General features: G+C 33.5%; 2 protein-coding genes across 2 annotated transcripts in view; both read left to right on the top strand.

The window, feature by feature from the left end:
* The first annotated feature begins 12,892 nt into the window (after positions 1-12,892).
* LOC141519452 (olfactory receptor 14I1-like) overlaps positions 12,893-23,037 on the top strand; it is a 43,623-nt gene continuing 33,478 nt past the window's right edge. The window contains exons 1-2 of the mRNA XM_074231691.1: positions 12,893-13,119; positions 15,268-15,360. The gene's annotated coding sequence lies outside the window, so the exon portion shown is untranslated. The remainder of the gene's footprint in view (positions 13,120-15,267; positions 15,361-23,037) is intronic.
* On the top strand, positions 18,852-19,802 carry LOC141519454 (olfactory receptor 14I1-like). Its single transcript, XM_074231692.1, has one exon. It carries the CDS (start codon positions 18,852-18,854, stop codon positions 19,800-19,802), a length of 951 nt encoding a protein of 316 aa, XP_074087793.1.

The raw sequence follows: 23,037 nt of genomic DNA, 5'->3' as shown, positions 1-23,037 counted from the left end.
TTCCTTTCTCAATGAGTTCAGTGCTGGATTCACAGTCTATTTCCTCTAACTCTTGCTTTTATGCTAGAAGCCTTTCAATATACATGTTGATACTTTCTGAAGAACCTCCATTTCCCAGTCCTTCAAATTACACAATCACTTTGACTTATTTTTTTCATTCTATCTTTGCCACAATTTGTCATCACAAATAAAAGTTTCTTTTACATGGGCAGGAACTCCAGATTTTCTTCATTTTATCACAATTTGTTTTTTCATTCAACCCTTCACTAATCCAAGAAACTCTTTTATCATGACCATAATCTCAAATGCCTCCATCCCTCAATTTACCCCCATCCCCTAGGCCGTCCATCCTGAGCTAGATATTCTCTCTTCCCTCCCCTGTTTCAACTGCTTGATAAACCTACTCAACTCTTCACCATTTTTCCCATTCAAGTTCCATTGTCCTAGGAAACATACAAGAATATCGAGCCAAATTTTGAACCTTGACAACTTCTGTCATATGCCTCCCACACTTCTTTTCATGTGTTGAACAATGGAAGTGGTCATAGTCACCAAAGCTTACTGCCTGAACATATTACAAATTGAAGCCATCCTTTAATCTCAACTAGATATCAGAATAAAGCAATTCCTTCAAGACTCCAGAATTAATTCACTAATCTAGTCATCACAAACTTCATTCCTCCTTCCAAGTCATCAGCTTCATGTTTTATCAGGTTTTTTTTTGGTTTCTTTTTCTATCCCAAGCTCAATGTTTAATAATGTGTTCAGTAAAATGGAAATGTTACATACATAGTGATACCATCACATGTTTTGGGACATTAAGATTGAGTTCATGTCTATTTTAGTTGATTTTTAAAAATAATTGATCAAATGAGAGGATTTGTTGGATTTCAGAATCATGTATTAATTGTCCTAATTCATGGAGAAATGTTGGGGAGAGACAGAGAGAATCAGAGATATAAGGAGAGACAGAAAGACAGAGGTAGAGAGAAACAGAGATAGTGAAAGAGGCAGTGAGAGACAGAGATAAAGACAGTCAGAAACAGAAAGGCACAGAGAGAAAGACATATTGAGAAACAAACACTGAACTAAGTGTTCAGATCTCAAATACAAGCACAAAGAAAGAGTTTGAGGATGAGAGAGAGAGAGAGAGAGAGAGAGAGAGAGAGAGAGAGAGAGAGAGAGAGAGAGAAACAGAAAAACAGAGAAAAAGAGAGAGAGTGGGAGAGAGCAAGAGAGACAGAGAGAGACAGAGACAGAGACAGAGAATGAGAAATACGTTGAGTCAGTGATAGAGAAAACATGGACAGATGGAAGGACAGACACAGGACAGGTATACACTGAAAGAGAAAATTATTTTTGTCTCTGTGTGCCCTTAGCATGAGACGGAAAAATGTATGGGGTAAAAGAAAGAGTTTGAGGATAAAAGAGCCAGAGAGAGAGAAAGAGAGAGAGAGAACTTAAAATGATGGAAATGATCTCAGTATAAGGGATTCTTTTTTGTGAGATAAACTTTGACATCATGGTTTGGATGGTATGGTGGGTTGGAATGAAATAATATTAACAGTTCCAAGTCCATTTATGGCTCTTCTGAACTGGGTGATCTTTTTTGGTTCCTCTTAGATTATCTCTAATTTTTCCTGTATAAAGAAAACATTTGAACATCCTTATTTACTTGCTTTCTGCTCCTCATTGACTGTGAGTTTGCTGTTTTTAGCCTTTCTTAGTATCCTCAGCGTTTGCAAAGTCTGGGACATAGTATATACCTAATAAATGCCTATTGACTTAATACGACTTGTCTGTGAATAAGCCTCAACCTCATGGATCTTCCTTTAATATGCCTATAACATTTGCACAATATGATCTGGTAGCACACAGCTATTTTCAGGCTCATCAAAGATGGTTTAAGGAACATCCTCTGTGAATCTCAAGAACGTCATGTTAAATAGGTGACATTTATTTTTCTGATCTATGAAGACAGATCCCAGTTTTATGTCCAATCAAAAGCAATTTTGGATTACTGATCAGAAAGTGAGTTGGGCAAGTGGATCAATTCCTTCCAAGTCTTTGCATGTCTATGGCTTAATCTTTATGTTGGAATACTACACAGATACGTGAGGGGGGGTGTTGTGGAGGGCCAGGAGCTAAAAGCCAGTTCTAATTTCACTTTTCTGTTTTTTTCTATCTGATCATCCATAATTCCAATTTGTTGCAAAAATTTTAAGTTAGATTTTTGAACAAATTTAACGAAAAAGGACTGACAAATTTGGAAGCAGAAGACAGTTATTTAACCTGGACTTTGTCATTTCCAAACTGGGCAATCTACAGTCAGTTGTGGCATGTCTTTGTTCTTTTTTTTGTCTGAATAATTTACCGGTACCCTTCTTTCAGGTTAAGTTTCTGTTCCTATGATGATACTTGAAAGAGGCATGCATGTAGGGTTGATTAGCTTCACAGAGGACCTCAACAATTCCCCAGGAATTTTCAAAGAAGATGTTTGACCTTTAGTAACTTTGTGAATCTGGAAACGATTTTGAATGGCTTGAAATAGATACTAGAGGGGCGGCTAGGTGGCGTAGTGGATAAAGTACCGGCCCTGGAATCAGGAGTACCTGGGTTCAAATCCGGTCTCAGACACTTAATAATGACCTAGCTGTGTGGCTTTGGGCAAGCCACTTAACCCCGTTTGCCTTGCCAAAAAAAAAATCTAAAAAAAAAAAAAGAAATAGATATACTAGATCTCCTTGACAAGAAAATAATCATTTATATGTGCAGATATGGAACAAGAACAAATTGTTCAGTAAAATATAAAAAGGATAGCGAAGGTGTGGGGCAGTGATAATTGCAGCAATAGTGAGAGGATTCCCTACCAAGTCTACAATATAAATCAGCAGAAACAGTAGCATATGTAAGACCTGAGAGTCCCACATGTAATGTGACCTGGAACAAAATAAGATTGAATCAACCTTTCTACCCTTAAAGGACATGCCATCTAATCATTCCTTAAGTCACATTTTCAGTTATAACTTACAAGGCAAATATCACGAAAAGTTGTTTTGAATAGGTTCCTTTGGAATTGCTAAACAAAATTCTTTTATAATCTCAAGGAAAAGGTAATGGGGAGCAAAAGGATAAATTTTTTTTAAGGTTTTTTTTTTTTTGGCAAGGCAATAGGGTTAAGTGGCTTGCCCAAGGCCACACAGCTAGGCCATTATTAAGTGTCTGAGACTGGATTTGAACTCAGGTACTCCTGACTCCAGGGTTGGTGCTCTATCCACTGTACCACCCAGCCGCCCCCAAAAGGATAAATATTTACTGAAGGAGCCCAGCAATACTGACTTTACTACCAACTCAACTCATTCCCTGTACTTCATTAACTCCTTACTACAATAACTGATTGTTTGTAGGTACCTTCTCTTCCAATTCCTTTTTTGATTTCACTTCTGCTGGTGATGTCTGGATAAATTGTTTTTACATCTGTAGTTTATTTTTATTTTTTCCAAGTAATATTTTTTTACTTTCTTACTCAAATACATGTAACAAAACTTTTAAACATTTTTAAATTTATAAATTCTAAATTCCCTCACTCTCTCTGTCCTTCCCTCCCAATTGCTTGAAAAGTTATGCAATTTGATAAAAATTATGCATGTGCACTTATGAAAAGCTTTCCCCCCCATATTTGTCATGTTGCAAAGTAAAACACATGAAAAATAAATAAAAATAAGAGAAATGAAGGAAATTTTTAAAAGTATGGTTCAATTTACATTTTCTCCATCAATTCTTTCTCTTCAGGTAGATAAAAATTTTCATTATAAGTTTTGGATCACTGAATTTCTGAGAAGAGCGATCATTCACAAGTCAGCACCTAACAATATTGCTGTGTCCCATATTCTTCTGGTTCTGTTCACTCCACTTTGCAACAGTTAAAGAAGTCTTTCCAGATTTTTCTTCTATACCCCGTTATCTCTGAAAATCTCACCAAGTTTATATTCCTTGTTTCCATGACACTATCTATCACTCTCATCCTGTGTATCCTGTTCCATTTACCCTTAATCTTTTCCAACCTTAAAGGTCTTCTCTTTTGAGTCCTATCTTCTATTCATTTAAGTGTCAACTTCAGAATTTGACCTTTCTTTGCATAGCCTGAATTAATTTCTTCAAATATCGACAGATAGGACCTGCTCCTTGCTGTCCAAGAGACTCTCAAAAATATTCTTCAGCAACAAAATTTATAAGCAGCAATTGTGTAGTGCTCAGCTTTTTTAATAGTCCAAATTTCACAAACATCCATTGAAACTAGAAGCAAGGATTTTTAAAATTTGTGACTGTAGCTGCTTACTACAGTGACTTTCAGCCCAAGATTATAAAATCTGACATCGTTTCTGTCTCTTCTCCCTCTATTTATGTTGAATAAGTGATATTCATTCAGAACCATGTTACAGTTTGGGGTTTCATCTTACTACTATCCCAGTGCAATCTATGGTATAAATGTAGGGCTAGTATCACACATACCACTAACGTCTTATAAAGAATTTGTATATTAACATATAGATATTTGCATTTAGGCCTTTTATGAAGATCTTAAGCTCAATTACTCTTAACTCCATTGGATTTGCCTCTAGTGAACTTTTCTATTTTCAGATGCTCTTCATCATTTATTGTAAGTTCCTTTTATGTAATCTAAACATTTGAAATTTTAATCATTACACATCCTATTTCTTATAAAACGCTATTGTTTGGATTTGACTTTGAACCTGCTAGAATAAAGTGTTAATTCTCAATCCAAGTCTTTCCACTACAGTTCTTATTTCCTTCTCTATTCTTTCCTTTATTAGTCTTCTCAAATACACACCTTTTCCTTCATTTTATATAGGAATTTAAATTGACCAAGTTGTCAAGATTTGTTTTTGTTTAAAATAGTTTTTCTTTGGGATTTCTTCAAGATGATGCTATTGGCATAATCCATGTCAGCACTGAAAAAGGTTGTCCTGCAAAGTTGACTACTTAAAATTCTTGTTTAGTATGTAAACAGAACCTTATGTGATGGTTCTCCAACAGAGTTAGCAGACTTCTAGCCCTTGGAATGACATTCATCAAAACCAAATTAAAATGCATTTAACAAATGTTGAAATACATACTGCAACATAGATAGTCTTTATCTGTGGTTTTACAAGTCATTATGTGTCCTTTGTTGTTTTGGCACATCTTTGCTGTTGAATCTAAGCAGGAGATGTTAAGTTATTAGGTTTTTATAAACTTGCTTATTTTAGATACAGCTTGGGTGGGTTGCCTAGTGAAGAACCTATACTTGAGTGGAAATGTCTACAGGAAAGTTCAGTCACTATCTAGGTGCTATGGGTCCATTCTTTTCTTTATTAATCTCCCAACAAAAAGGGATATCTTCTTCCTCACTCACAGAACTTTAATGATAGAACTGTGCTTGGCCACCCATTCACTGAGGCTCTTTCTTCTTTGATATGATGTTTCCCTTTTGGCAAATTGTTCTCTTACAAAATTCTATTAGCTAATTGACGGGAATGGAAAATAGGGAAATCCCCATGTACATCCTTATTGTTCCCCCAAACCATTTTTCCTATATTTCCATCTTTCTATGTTTCTATGTAATTTTGATTTCTCTTCATCAATTTCACATGAATCTTTATGTACATATATAGGATAACATATCATACATACATGAATCTATGTCTTCATGTATGCTTCTATGTGAAATACATATATTGGGAGTTTGATAAGAATTCTAGTCAGAGAAAGATGCATCTAACTGATTGGGTAAAATTTCATTTAATGTTTTTTCATCAGCATTGCTTCCTTTACTACTTTCCTATCAGATTCTCCTTTGTTTCCCTTCCTTTTCCCCCCTCTGAAAACTTGAAAGGTAATATAAATTTCTAAATCCAACAAAGAGTGTTAATGGTTCTTTGAGTCAAGTCTGATGAGAGTAAAATTATGGTAGTTCTTAAAACCTCCCTTCATTCTCTGTATTACAATAGATCCTTTATGCCTCTTCATGTGATGGAATTTATCCCATTCTACCACTCCTTCTTTCCATCTCTTTAGAATCCTCCTCTTTCTAAACATCTGAATTTGCTTTTGAATCATTCCATCAAAGTCATGGATTTACTATGGACATCCATACCCTCAGCCAAGGTCAATTCCCTCTAATAGAGTTACAATTCTCAAAAGTTATGAGCATCTAACCCAAGTAGGAGAAGATTAATCATACTGAATAGCAGTCTTTTTATTTTTTTCCTGTTTACCTTTTCATGTATCTCTTAAAGTACCAGTTTTAAAGGTCAAATTTTCTGTTTATCTCTGGTCTTTTCATCAGGAAAATTTGAAAATAGCTGTTTTATTCTTCTTTTCATTGATCTTTTACCCTGAAAGAGAAGACTCAGGTGATCTGGATAGTTGATTCTTTTTGTAATTCATGCTCCCTTGCCTTGTTTCTTGGATTAGTGAAGGGTTGGATGAAAACAAATTGTGATAAAATGAAGAAAATTTAGAGTTCCTGCCCACATATATGAAACTTTTATATGTGATGACAAATTGTTGAAAAGATAGAATGAAAAAATAAGTCAAAGTAATTGTGTAATTTGAAGGACTGAGAACTGAAGGTTCTTCAGAAAGTATCAACATGTATATTAAAAGGCTTCTAGCATAAAAGCAAGATTTAGAAAAAAATAGACTGTGAATCCAGCACTGAACTCATTGAGAAAGGAATGATAATGATATGTGTTTGTGTGTGTGTGTGTGTGTGTGTGTGTGTGTGTGTGTGTGTTGGGAGGGATTGTAGATAATGGATACCAGAACTTTTATTAGAAATTAGATATAAACTAATAAATCTCAAAGGAGAGACTACTGAATGATAGTCTGAGACTCTGGAAATGGCAATGGAAATTGAGACATATACTTAGGACTGAATTGATGTGAAACCCAACTGGCTCGAGAGGTCCTATTGTTAAATTTTCAATATGATTATTTGCTCCTCAAAAATCAAATATCAGATCTTGATTTGGTGTTTTGTTGATTGTCTATATTTATAAGAAGTGAAAGAAAAAGCATTACTAACACAGAACAAACTTAAAGGCATATCCTGGGAAAATTGTTTTGAAGAGCTGCTCCATAAGAATGACTTAAGTAAGTATATTATTGGAAGAGCAACTAATATTGGCAAATGTGGCTAAGAATATGACAGGCAAAAGTTTTAGACAAAAATACCTCGACAAAAATAATAGGATCCTGAGGTCCCAAAACATTTGAAAAGCTCTTTTTGTGGTGATAAAGAATTAGAAACTATAAGAATGTCCATCAATTGGTGAATGGTTGAATAAGACGTGACATATGAGTATGATGGAATGCTCTTGTGCAGTAAGAAATGATGAAACAGGAGCCTCTCCCCACTCCTTGTCTCCTTCACTATCTGCCTGTCTGAATCTTCATCCTTCCCTTTTTTCTCCCCTCTCTTTTTCCCCTAAATTCCTTTCCTCCCAGTTCTCTCTCTCTCTCTCTCTCTCTCTCTCTCTCTCTCTCTCTCTCTGTCTCTCTCTCTCTCTCTTTCCCTCTCTCTCTCTCTCTCCACTTCTCCTTTCATTTCCTCCATTCTCTCTCCACTGCTATTCCAATCCTTCCCTCCATTGCATCTCCTTTCTCCTTTCACTGTGCTAGATGTTACTATACCAGGACTTGTTTTTCAAAATGGCCAAGTACCAGGCAAATTGACAGTCACTAGTGAAGACTATAAACTTCTGGAAAATATGCATGAACTGAATAGCTTGAAATATCTAGAAAGGAAAACCATTGCTGTAAACATTAGCAGAAGTCACGTTCACTGAGGAGCAAGGAGCAGCTCCAGATCAGGCAGCCTGCTAGTTGGCTCTATATTCAAAATAACTAGAAGCAAAATACAAGAAGATACAGAGACAAAAGAATGCTTTAACACAAAGACTTTACTACAAAGAATGATTCTTAACAGCTGAAGTGCACTAGGATGGACCTTATAAAATTTCTATGCTTGGATTCCATAAAAAGAAGGCCTGGGATTGATCCAAGGAGAATCAGACCAAAACCTTGATGCTATTCCTAAAACTCTCCAACCCCACCTCACCCCAATCATTGTCTGTTCATGAGCTTCCTTGTGTGCATATGGATGAAGGCTCAGAAATCAGAATCAACCCGAACAGGTGTAGACCTAGAGGAGAGGTCCTGGGCTGTCTTCTCCCTCCTCCCTCCTCTACCCAGATTGATCATTGGTGGATGGGTAATAAAGTGTGTTTATTAAGAATTAGAACTTGATTTAAAGTAATCATTTATTTTATAAAAGAAAATTCCATTTAATTCCATGTTTAGCAGATTTTTTTTTAAAGAATAGATGATAGACTTTCTAAAAGTCTTTTAGTCTATATTAGTAGGACCATAATCTCTATTCCTTATATTATTTGTCTTTTATTTTTGGCATTGATATATATATATATATATATATATATATATATGCATATATATATATGTATTTATGAAATGAAACAAGCATTTCCATAACATAATGCATTTTTTTAAAAAGATGGCTGTACATGAAATTGAAAATCTACTAAATACAGTTTGCTATTCCTTTCACATACACATCAAAATTATTGTGAATTTTTTCCTTTTCTCTACCTTCTTTCCCAGAGATGTCTATCATTAGAAGACAATAAATATGAGTGTGTTTGTGCCTGTGATTTGTGTCCTGAGAGTGTGGGGGGGAGAGATTATATTAGAGCATTTATATATGATTACAATTTATTTTGACTTCTTCATTTGAAAACTTGTGTTTTTCATATCTTTGACCATTTATCAAGTGGTGAATGATTTTTATTCTTCAAGATTTGATTAAGTTTTAATTAAAATGTGTGAATTTTCCTCAATCTTATTATTGTTCACTATTTTCCCTCTTAGCATCTCTTCTCACCCTATCCCTGTTACCTTACCCACATTCCTTATTTTATCTATCACCCTAAAATTACTTCCCTCTCTTCTCCACCACCCTCCTAATCTGCCATTTATTTTAAATGAATTCTATTCTTTAAGTTTTAGCAATGAAAATAAATCAACAAACAAAAAAGGCATGGGTTTTATAATCCCAGGGATGACCTAGCCATAAATCCCAAGAAATCAAATAACTCAAAAATATTTATTAATGAAACTTAAAAAAAACAACTTACAGAGATAATTAAAATTCTTGAAACAAATGATGTAGGGATTTAAAGAGATTTTATCACAGAAATGAGATATTAAAAGGAGAGAATTGGGGAAAACAGGATTGAGTGAAAAACAGAAAAGGTAAAATACCCTTATCCTACTGAAAATCTTCTTGAAAATATGAATGGTCCTAATGCAAATCAATGTTTCCCAGAGACAAGAAAAAGAAAGTTTTAAGAATATAAATTGATTTTTACTAAGAGTTCCTCAGTTCTCCCTTTGGAGGTGGATAGTACTTTTCATGAGTCTTTCAGAATCCTTGGATTATTGTACTATTCAAGGTAGTTAAATCATTCATAGTTGATCACTGTTAACAATACTACTATTACTGTCTATAGTAGTGTAGCTCTGCTCACTTCACTTTGCATCAGTTCATGTCTGTCTTCTCAGATTTTTCTGAAATTACCTTACTTATAAATTTCTTATAACACAAGAGCATTGCATCAAAATCATACACTACAATTTGTTCAGCCAACCTCAAGTGAAGGGCACCTATACTTTTTTTTTTTTTTTTTACTGGCACACATAGAACTAGTATGAATGATTTTGTATATATAGGTCCTCCATGTGTTAGGGAGAGGGAATCTAAATTCTTTCTATATTTTGAAATAAATAATCCTTTCTGAAAAGTAATATGATGTTTAAGTAGGTAAGTACAACAAATTGCAGAAAATCCCTCTGGTGAGATGAAATCAGGCTGGGGCTTGAGTCAGTGGCAAAGACCAGACACTCCCAATCCCATTAAGGATATTTGTACTAAAGGCTTAGGTAACAAACATGGTCTTCAGATAGTGGGGTGCAATTTAACAACTTTTAAGGGAACTACGCACATTAACAAAGAATAATAATAATTCATATTCAGCATAAGAATTATAGAGAAATGCAAAATAAGATATGTGAGTTTTAAAGCAAATCCAACTTTGAATGTGTAGTATGCACCAGTAGCGAAACTGGGTGCTATGTGAATTCAAAGACTGATACAGAGAGGGAGAGGGAGAGGGAGAGGGAGAGGGAGAGGGAGAGGGAGAGGGAGAGGGAGAGGGAGAGGGAGAGGGAGAGGGAGAGGGAGAGGGAGAGGGAGAGGGAGAGGGATAGAGATAGTTAACACTTCTATCTCTATCTATTTCTCTATCTATCTATCTATAAATTTTATAAGGAGCTTGCAGCTAAGTAGAAAAAAATAAGGTTTTCATGCAAATAGTGACAATATAAAAACAAGGATTATGGTTAATATATTCAGTGAACATAAGAATTTAAACCATGTGAGTATTGTCCCCCCCCCCCTTTTAAAATTTGTATTCTTAGCACTTAGCACAGGCTTAGTCCACTATAGTTGAACTAAAACTATACACTTAATGGTTCAGGGGGTAGAGCTAGTGACCAGGATTTAGAAAGATCTAAGTTTAAATATACCCTCAGGCACTTCTTGGCTGTGCTACCCTGGATAAGTCACTTCATGTCTATTCACTTCACTTTCTTCATCTGTAAAATGGGGATAATACCAGCACTTTTATTGCAGGTTCTTTGTGAGGACATCATCATCATCATCATCATCATCATCATCATTATCATTATTATCATTTTCATTATTATATTATAAAATATTTAGTACTGGGACTGCTTGGTATCATCATCATAATTTTATGTGCATTCATTTATATTTTTTTTTAGGTTTTTTGCAAGGCAAATGGGGTTAAGTGGCTTGCCCAAGGCCACACAGCTAGGCAATTACTAAGTGTCTGAGACCGGATCTGAACCCAGGTACTCCTGACTCCAGGGCCGGTGTTCTATCCACTGCTCCACCCAGCTGCCCCGCATTCATTTATTTTTAAAGGGAATGTAGAACAAAAATTATGGAAAGATTAAAGGAAAAATTGAGAGATTAATGAAGATCATGTATGAGGTAATATTTGAATTGGATTTTAATAAAATAAGTAGAGTTTACTATTTGAAATGGGGAATGAGCATTGTAGATATACCAAAGATTATGTACAGAGGTCCAGTTCTATTGCTGACTCTTTGGAAGTCTTTAAGAAGATCATTTAATGTCTCTCAACTTCAGCTTACTTATTCGAGAAATTAAAGGGATGAATTTGATAACTAAATTATAATTAAATCTATAAAAGTGAATTTCATAACTGAATTCTAATTCAATCTATACAAGTCTTGCCTTTTAGGGAGATAGATTATGAAATCATTGAAGTGGTAACTTCTGATGGCAGGCTATGAAATGAACTGTCAACTTTAATTTTTGTCTACTTGCATTGCCATTTATTTGGTATATAATATCTGTTACCATCCAATATAAACAAAAGGTGAACTGAAATGCAACCTAACAATGCATAAAGGAGAAAGAAGATGATAGTAAAGATGGGTAAACATACAGACAAGGCTCAGTAATAACATTCTACATAGAGGGGTCTTGGACACATTGGAAAAAGGTGTTTTTTTTAAATAAATGTATTTATTATTCCAACTTTATGCAAAAGATAGTTTTTAACCTTCATTTTCATAAGATTAGTAGATCCACACTTTTCTCCCTCCTTATCTTTTTCCCTAACCTTGACACCACAATCTGATAAAGATTGTATATGGATAACTATGTTAAACATGATTCCATATTATTCATATGGGGAAAATGAATCAGAATAAAAGGGGAAAAACCATGATATGGTTCAAAGAAGACATAAATCACAAAGCAAATTTTTAAATAGAAAATAAGATATTTTTGAATGTATTCAGGCTCCATAGATTTTTTTCTGGATGTGGATGGTACCTTCCATCATAAGTCCTATAGAATTGTCTTTGATCATTGTATTGCTAAGATCAAAGTACATCATATTTGATCATGACACAATGTTACTGTTAATTTATACAATGTTCTACTGATTGTGCTCATTTCACTCAGTAAAGGATGTAAATTTTTAAGAATTATCATCTGTACGTAACTATGATAAATGGTAACATATGATAAATTTAAACATGATAAAAGATTATGTAAAATAAAGTCAAATATGTTTTCGTCTTAGGTAAAACATGATTTGAGATTTTCAAATTACTGTATATATATATATATATGACAGAAAGCTAGAGATCCACACTGGAGCTATAGGATAACAGAAACTGATGGCCTTTGCTATTGAGTGTACAAGGCCTACTCAATCTGCTTCCCAGACTCCTGATTGGGATCACAATAATGCTGTAATATATGGTTGTTCTAACAATGTGAAAAGTAAAATCTGAAGATAAAGTAAATAAATAAATAAATGAGTCCTGTGTAGAGCAGTCAAGGAAAGTTGGAAATTGCCTCCCTGTTAGGGAACTCGACTTTGGAATCCTAATACAAATGAGGCCAATATCTAAGAGAGGTGAGTTGTGAAGATGAAAAGCCATCATTTAATATAAAAACACACTTGATTGGCTTGAATTTTGGAAAATCTTGAAAAATATTCAAAAGTATGGTGCAATGGACAAAGGCATTGAGGGGCATTGTCTTAGCCAGTCTGAATGGAAACTATTTGCAGTTATTTATGAAAGATTCTGTTGGCTTACTCATTATTCCCAGGAGAACAGCGAGCGAGTCCATAGCAACCATAAATATTCTATTCATCTGGTTTCCTCTGGGAAATAAGAGGACACCTCATGGTCTAGTTCTATGTTCTGAAAATCTCACAGTCCTCCTTAAATATATCACTGAAAATAGTGAGTTCACAGATTTTTCAGCTGCTACTCTTATCCTCTGAGTAATTGAAGGATCAATCTGAAAAGAGATAAACTTTGAATTGTGCCGAAAACCAGAGCTGTGAAAATTATGATAGCAGGACTGCATCCTGGAGAGGAGATACTTCAGAATTTATAATCCGGGTATATTATCCTTTATTACTGACATACATTCTCTTGTTGGTCAATATGTATGACCAAGCTATAACTTTGATAGATTAAATGAAAGATAGCTATATGAATGGATGAAGGGAAAGAAACACAGTTTGTCTTAATTAAATGGTAAGATTTCGAGGCAGTAGGGTTTAATGGAAAGAGTACCGGTTTCCAATAAATGGCAAGATTCCAGTCATTAGAAATATTTCTCTCCTGGTTGTGGTAGAAAGGATTCCCACTTAGATTGAGATACCCTCTGAGAGCTCTTCCAGCTATAGGCTTCTGTGAATTCTCATCATTTAGATGACAGTCCTTTCATTGAAGTAAGCTCTAGAGTTCGATGAAAATATGGATAGATAGAAAGTTGTTATTACTGATAATGATAGACAGATTGTAGGTAGACATACATTTAGATGAGAAAAGATAATAGGAAAAAAAGGATGGTAGACAGACAGACATTAGATATTTAGTATATATGAAATAGAGGGATGACATGTAGAAAGAGACATATTCAGAGACAGGCAAAGACAGACTGACAAAGAAACTTCAAGAGAGAGATCACCTTTATTAACTGCATGCTAGGTGCCGATGGTTATTATGACCCATTAGCTTTCAAAGGAGCAGTGTGGCTTAGTGGGTATGATGTTGGATTACAAGCTATGATGTCTCCTACTGCCTCCACTGTTTATCTATCTGTCCAAAGGCTAGTGACTTAAATTGTATGAATTTTTCTTATGTAAAATGTGAAATGACCCTGAAAGATGTTCATATGTGAAAGGACTTTGAAAAATAGATAAAGACATGAAAACTTAATGGTATTCCAACAATAGCAATAATTATAGTAATTGACATTCACATAGCTCCTACTAGTGCCATTACTGAGCACTTTGAAAAAAATCACAAGAACCCTGAATGGCAGAGTCTACTATCATTATCATTCTCATTTTACAATTGAGGGAAATGAGATATGTTACATGACTTACCCAGTGTTATATAGGGAATAAGTGTTTGAGATCAGATTTGCACTCAGGTAATCATGCCTCCAAGCCTAGCTACCCATATAATATCGCGTATAATTATAATATAAACTGTTAAGTATAATGTCACCTAGTTTCCTATTTCTATCATTAGCAACATCATCACCATCATTATCAAACTTATCACCACCATCATCGTCATCATCATCGTCATTGCAATTATTATGATTGTTATATTATTCACATCTTTTTAAAAGTAGATTCCCATAGAAATAGTCCAGGGACAAACCATGACCTTGTAATTTTTATTTCATTTTTAATGTTCTACAAACTGGTGTGAAAGTAGAGCAACATGAATGTTTTTGGCATGAATAAAAATATTGTATATAAGCTCACTTTCTAAGACTCAACAAAAGTAATTGTGGGGCAGCTAGGTAGCACAGTAGATAGTGAACTGGCCCTGGAGTCAGGAGGACTTGAGTTCAAATCCAGGCTCAGACACTTAACTGCCTAGGTATGTGATCTTGGACAAATCACTTAGCCCCATTGGCTCAAATAAATAAAAAGAAAATTAAAAAAAGAAAGAAATTGTGAAACAATGCCAAAATGATTGATTTTGCTGTTCTCATTTTTTTTTCAATTTCTTCCATTAGATCATTACATTTTGACAACTTTTATTCCATATAGTTTAAAGGTTAAAAACATTTGATGAGACATCTATGGAAAAACAATTACTCATATATTTTATAAAGATCAATGTCATGTCTTTTATGTAGACAATAAAGAGCCAGAAATGAGGTTCAAGTTCCAGTGGAGACTGCACTCTAAATTCTACATGTATTATGAATTTTCATTTGTAAGCTGAAATTCTTATCTGTTAATCTGGTGAGGATACAAGCTGCTCATGGAGATGTCAAAAAATGTTTTTGTTCCTAAATATTTGGTAGAAGAAAAATATGGAAACTTGCAGTGAAATGCTGTACATTTTTCTCATTTCATTGAATAATTTTCATTGATTTATTAATTGATCAATTATTCTATTTTCTTTGATAATAACTCTACTTTCTTTCTGAATCATTATCTTAGAACTATTTTTCTAACTGAAATTTAATGACATTATTATTGCTGTTATTTTCTTTTTTCTTTTGTGGTTATCTAGTTCTTCTGCGTGATTTTAATGGAGCACAGATGGAAAGAGTCCTGGAATCCATTACTAGCCTGTGCTGTATGGACATATTTATATATTGCATAGGTGAGTAAAATAACTGATTTTTCTAACTGAATAAAAGTATTATTAACATCTGATATCATTTCATCACTGAACAAATATAAGGTCCGTATCTATGGATGTAAATCTGCTCAAAGATGAGATGCTCTATTGTTTATAATGGCACAGGGGTTGACCCTTGGATTCAACACTGCCCATTAAGATATATTTATAAGTTCAGGGAAAAAGAGGACAATTAATTTCAATCTTTCAAGGGCATGAAGAACTAGTTTCAAAGTCTGGAAGATATGGGTTTAATGACTGTTTAATCATGAGCAAGTCACGTAACCTCTTCTTGCTCTCTGCAATTTTATGAGAGTCTTAATTATAGAGAAGGTGCTAACTTGAATTGATAGAGAGGATTTCCCATGACAATTAAGTTCTAGGTCTAGTCCCTTTCTGGTTATAGTAGCTCTGCTTTAGAACAAAAGTTTCAGGGTAGTGTAAGAGGCAGCAATATGGACTCAGGAAGAATTAGGTCCATTTGCTTTGCTATCTTTGTGATTATTGTGACAAATCATACCCTTTCTAAACCTCAGTTTCATTATCTATAAATATGAGGATAATAATACCTGATCTGCCCATCTCTCTGTGTTAGTGTAACATATATGAAACAATATATGTTGAGGGGTTTCTTAAAGTTCTATGCAAATGTCAGTTGTTACAACATTACTGTGTATTCAGCTTTGTGAATCTATGTTCATAAATATGCATGTGTACAGGTATGATTTTGTGCGTATGTAAGAATATATGCATGCATGCACACATGTATATATGTGAACACATATGTATATGTACATATGCATGTGTATATATGTATATAGAGAGAGAGACAGAGACAGAGGCAGAGACAGAGACAGAGAGAGACAGGGAGAGATGGGGAGAGAGAGAGAGAAAGAGAGAGAGAGAGAGAGAGAGAGTGAGAGAGATGAGAAACAGAGACAGGCAGGAAGCCAGAGGAAGGGAGAGAATGAACTTGAAATGATCAGGTTAGGTTCAATGCATATGCATTTGGGATGATTGAGGACTTAATTCTATTTCCTTCAATTCAGAATAATGGGAATAGTAAAATAAGAAGGTTTGTCTTATCACAGAGTCTCAGAATAAGGACTGGAAAATTGAAGGATTTCCACAATATTCCAGAACACTCTTTTCATCATTAAAAACCTAGTAGTTAATATAAAACTTTGCATATTGTGATGGGAAAATTCATGTTGAATGAAATCAATAATTATAAATTTTAACTGATGTAGGGAAAAGCATTTAACTTCTAAATCTTTCTTTTCCTACAGGATTTCGATAGGGTACAAAAATGCATTATTTTCCTTCACTAAAAGTTAACTTAAAATTAAAAGTAAGTTAACTGAGGTTGGAATGAGCTTAAAACTTAATATTTAATTTTAACATGTATCAATCATCCTCCAGAGGGCACAGTCTGAGGGAAATCTCCTAACATTCAATATAATTATTATTACAAGTTTATTTAAATCTATATAAAGTTGTATTTTTCAAATAAACAAGGTATGTATATTCATATGTATTATCTCATATGTATACATTTATATGAGATCTGTTTGTATATAAATATAAGCATACATATTTTATCTACCTACATATTATACATATTTATCTATTAAATAATTTATTTATTCATCCATTCATTTTTTAATTTATTGCTTCCTTGCTCATCTCTCCAAAATAGAATTTGATCTCTTTGAGAGTAGGTATAATTTTGCTTTTGTCCTTGAATCTTCATAGCTGATGTAAAATTGTCATTATTTATTATTTACTGATTGACTTAACTCTTTCTAATTAGTGTGGTTCTGTAGTGAAAGAGCTATATGACAAGGAACCTCAGAGCTCTTCCTGGCACTGTCACTAACTTATCAATCCCACCTTCTGTTTGATCTTCAGATTACTTACCTATAATAAGGAAGCATTTATTGTGTCTACTATCTGCTGAATATTCCACTCCTCTTGTTTATAGAGTCTTTTTTTGAAACACCTTTATCAGGAACATCCTGTGAGATCTACATTAGCAATATCATGATTCCTATTTTACAGAGGAAATTAGAATTTCAAGGAAGTTCAATACCACAAAAAGAAGACTTCAAACTCTCTCCTGCCCACAGTCCAGTTCTCTATCACTATTGCCTATTGACTTTCAGGTATCTAAATTGAACTAAACTCTTTCTATTTCTCTTCCTATCTTTAAAACTTTTTCACTGAATAATTTCTGCTTAATGAATTTATCTGTCCACACATTTGTTCCTTGAAAAATTTCTTCCTTGAATATCAATGCAATTGATGCTTAATAAACTTGACTGTCAAGAGGACTTAATTATATTCAATTCATTTCAGAAAATATTTTAAAGACATATATATGCATATACATTGATTTATTATATTGTGTATACACACACACACACACACATATATATATATATACATATATATGTATATATGTATATATATATATGTATATGAAAAATCTTAGGAATTAGAAAGTGTATGTGACATGGAAAATAATCCCCAATCACTAAGACATATTTCTAGCTCTACCACTATCAAATTGTGGACCCTTGTGTGAGGCATATCAACAATATGGTCTTCAATTTGTTTCTTTGGAAATTGAAGGCCTTAAATGTGATCATTTCCAAAGTGTCTTCTTGGTTTAAAGTTCTACATTTGTCATGACGAATTTATTACTAAAAAATTCTTATCAATGTGACTTTAGATGATATGTTTCATTTTTAAATCATAAAATTTGACTTGGGACAAAGAGGAAAGAAAAAATTATACAATCCAGCACTTAACAGTAAAAGGACTCCTTTATTTAAATAACCATAATCATGTCTTAGAATAATTTCGTATTCTTTCTCAATGTTTCCAAATCTTTGTAAATCACTTTTTTATTGCTCAATTCTTTCAGACTCTTTGTAATCCCATTTTGGTTACCATGGCAAAGATAATGGAATGGTTACGTTTTTCATCAGCTCATTTTATACATGATGAAACTGAGCAAACTAAGAGCTTATTATATTATCAGTGTTTGATGTTGGACTTGAACTTAGGTCTTCTAGATTCCAAGTCTGGCATTGTATACAATATACCACCTAACCATCATCTAGGAATGTCAACATCTTTGGATGTTCAACATTTCATGCACACTTTCCCCCCTAGATTGTCACTGCTCTGTTCTGTGTTAGATAAACATTTTCTCATTTGTCATCATCCCTGCCATGACATATATGAATTATGATTATAGCAAGCTCATAAATGCTTTTCTAGGTAGTCCCAATTTTTGTAGTCCCAATTCTGCAAACATTGGCTAAGTGTCTGTAATATTCAGACTCAGTGAAGTGAACTTTTTTTCATAGTAATTTTACATGAAAGACTTTACATTTTTTTCTTACTCTCTGTCATCTTCTCATGTTTTCCTTTGGTTCTAGATAAATTGTAGCTTCTCAGGGACTATGGTAAACTTCACTGTCATCACTGAATTCCTCCTCATGGAGTATTCCAGTATAAAGAAGGCACAAGTCATATATGCTGTGTTGTTCCTGATAATTTACTTGACTGCCCTAATGGGGAATCTTCTCACCATTACTGCCATAGCCACTGAACCACAACTTCATTCTCCAATGTACTTTTTTCTGAGTAACTTATCTCTATTGGATGTTGGCTTTATCTCAGTGACTCTTCCTAAATTTATTTTGAATTCCTTGATTGGAATAAGATCCATCTCCCTCTTGGGTTGCATGGCCCAGATTTTTTTCTTTATTTTCTTTGGGTCAACAGAGATTGCCTTACTCATAGTCATGTCTTATGACCGATTTGTTGCCATTTGTCATCCACTGCACTATGGGATGACCATGACATCAGCCAGATGTATCTGGGCAACAGTAGGCTCATGGTTCAGTGGTTTTATTTATGCTACTATACACACAGGAAATATGTTCCGGTTACCCTTCTCAGGATCCAATGAAATCCACCAGTATTTCTGTGATATTCCTGATGTCTTAAAGGTTGCATCTAATGAAGTTCTGAATACTGAGTTTATTCTAATTGTGGCAGGGTCAGGTTTTTCTTTATTCTGCTTGGCATTTTTATTTGTGTCTTATGCTCGTATTTTCTCTAGTGTGTTTAAGATACCCACTGTTGAGGGTCGGTATAAAGCCTTATCTACCTGTGCTCCACAGTTGATTATATTTCTCTTATTTCTTCTTTCTGCAATTTTTTCAGCCTTGAAACCCCCATCAGATTCAACAGTACAAAACCTTCTTGTTGGAATGTCCTACACTATTATTCCTCCATTTATTAATCCCATTATTTATAGCTTGAGGAACCAGAGAATCAAAATTGCATTGAGGAGAATGATTAAACAGATCTTTCTACCAAAGAAGAGAATGTCCATCCTAGAATAAACTAAAAAGAAACTTGGGTGAATGGAGAGTTTATTTTATACAAACTGATACATCAGTTTAGGGGAAATTAAATAACTCCTCATTTGGTTGCTTTTATCTTGGAGGTGAACCAAACATACACACACACACACACACACACACACACACACACACACACACACACAAACACACAAACACACAAAATCCAATTTAACAATTTTCCATCTTAGAAAAAGTGAATGTCATTGCTCAAACATAAGATAAACATAAAATATAAGAGCCTGAGGCTGTTGTTATGTTAATTACTCTAATCAATAGTGGACCAATTATCCAATAAAATAAACACTATAGGATAAAAAAGAGTAGTGATTTCTTCCTTTCCCCAAAACTCCCTTTTGAAAAGGTATTCAAACTTCAAAATTCTTATCAAATGTCACCTTATTCAGGAAGCCTGTCATGATCCCTTCAGAGGAAAATAATCTCTGATTAGAATTTATTTAATCCTTTCTTACTTTTTTATAATTGTTTACTATTGTATTTTTTCATTGTTCCTCTTTTGGATATCTATTATTATCATCATTATTATTATTACTATTATTACTATCATTCTTTTGCTTTTTCAAGGTAATGGGGTTAAGAACCTTGCCCAAGTTCACACAAATAGGTGCCTGAAGTCAGATTTGAATTCAGATCCTCCTTACTCCAGGTTTGGTGCTCTATCCACACACCACTTAGCGTATATTATATATATATATATATATATATATATATATATATATATATATATATATATATATATAGCTATTTGGAGGGGAATTCCACCTTACCTAATAGATTGCTAGGTGCTTGATTGTAAGAATTATTTCCAGCTTACTAGTAAAATCCTTTGTGCATAATAGATATTAATTGATATTTTTCTATCAAAACTAACTCACATATTTTCCTATGATTTTATTCTTTAGACTTCATATAACACATTTTTGTAGTTTTCTAAGGGAGAAATTCTATACTATTGATTATTAAAATTACTTGCTGCATTTTTTTTTTTGCTAAGAATTAAACTGTGAAATTTCACCTTGATATGAAAAGGGACTGATGTGTTATGGGAACCATAGCATATAAAGTAACCTTGGAGCTTTGGAGCTTACAGAGCTACTTCAATTGAATATGGACATGATAATTTGGAGGCTTTTATGTTTCACTGACTTGCTTTCAGGAATTATTGCCTTGGAGGGAATTGGCTGTAAAACTGTATCCTGGTGAATTTTTCCCTTGTCTAATTCATTTATCTCCCTCATCATTACTTGGCTAAGAAGCATTTGTTGCTTCCACTTCTGTCTTTCTCTATTTGGAAAGAATTTATTTGCTCTCTACATTTTAATAATAGATTTTGTATTCAGTAAGGGCCAGCAACTGCCATTGTCTATTTTGAATTAATATTTTACTTTATTTTATAAAAAAAAATTGATCATAGAATTAAGAATTACATCAAATTCAAAAGGTTTTGTACAAAAATAAATATAGCCAAGATCAGAAGGAAAGCAGAAAACTGGAGGGGGTGAAATATCCAAAGACAGTTTATAAGTTAAAGGGCTCAAATTAAAAATATATAAAGAACTTTTCAAATCTGTAAGAATACAAATCATCCCCTCTTGATAAATAGTCAAAGGATAATAAGATGTTGTTTTCCAATGAAGAAATCAAAAAACAAACAATTTATATAGATATGGTAATTGCTCTAAATGATTATTTCTATGTTTTATATTTCAAACAAATACAAAGTAAGAATAGAACAAAAAACATTGCCATATACTCAGAAGAACATGGGGGGATTCAAGACAAAATAATGAATTTCCATTTCAAGATAACCTATATAATAAACACCATACAGTGTTTTCAAAGCTGTCCAGTTTTTCTTTGCTTTCTTGTCGGCTTCCTTTTGTTCTCTGCTTTGCACTTTTAACTTTCTTTTCCCCATCCACTGTTGTCTCAAAGAAGGCTACACTTGAGCAGGAACACCCACATAAACACAGATGTCTATAAACATAGGCATATGTGTGTGTGTGTGTGTGTGTGATATATTACACTTGCACTTGCTATCTATTTCCTGAAGATGGATAACATCTTCCTTTATATGTCTAAATCATTCCAGATTTTTCTAAATCAACCAGCTTATCATTTTCTACACCAGAGCAATATGCCAACCCAATCACATTGTATCTGAGAGATTTTCTATTAAATGTTTTTTTCTTCAATTTTCTGCATTCTTTCTATTCTTGTATATCGGTTTTATTAATGCAAGAAAAAATTAACTTAAAATAATCATAATTATTCATTTCACACTTTAATAATGTTCTTACTTTAAAATATATTTTAAGATCTGATACTACTGAATCTTCCTTCTTTACATTTTTCCCCTTGGTTAATTTTCCTGACCTTTTGTTCTTCCAAATGAACATTATTATTTTTTCTAAATCAGCAAGATAACATTTTTATCATAATTTAATGTTAATGTCATTAGATAAATAGACTGGTTAGGCAAAAACTGTTATTTTTTTAAATTAAAATGACTTTACCTAACCATGAACAATGAAAATTAATTATTTAGATCTAGCTTTATCTGTGTAAAAAGTAGATTTATGTTTGCAGAGTTCCCTTGTCTGTTTTGTCAATTATGCTTTCAGGTATTTTATACTGTCTAATTATTTTAAATAGTCTAAAACAATATCAAATAATATGACTGACACATAACATAGTTTACTATTTTTCTCTTTTGATAACTTAGCTTTAACTTTGTCTTAGTGATTAGTAGCCCTGTCTCCCAATTCATACTTCTGGCTTCATGTTAATGTTACTTTAGACCACTAGTTTAAAACCTTACCATGGAGTTGGATCTAATTCCAACCATGCCATGAACCAATTAGATGATGTTAATATTTGAATTATCTTTCCTGTGCCTCAATTTCCCATTCTATGAAAGAATGTTGAACTGGACAGTCTTCAAAGAATTCTCCATCTGAAAAGACTTGTGTGATCCCCTGATATTGGCTAATTTTATAAATGTGAATTTACATTTTTTTCTAATTAGACTTTATCAAATACTTTAATTTTCCTGTCAACTTTTCTGTGACATAATGTCTATGCAAAGGCAAAAAAAATTAGTCATTCATCAAGCCATTGCTTTCCATGTATGATTTATCTAAATTCTGTCCTTTCCTATGAAAATTTGGAGATTATCTTTCCAGGACTGAAGTAT

This window comes from Macrotis lagotis, chromosome 3 (assembly GCF_037893015.1).
Source record: "Macrotis lagotis isolate mMagLag1 chromosome 3, bilby.v1.9.chrom.fasta, whole genome shotgun sequence".
Lineage (NCBI taxonomy): Eukaryota > Metazoa > Chordata > Mammalia > Peramelemorphia > Peramelidae > Macrotis > Macrotis lagotis.
This window is presented reverse-complemented; position numbering and strand designations above follow the sequence as displayed.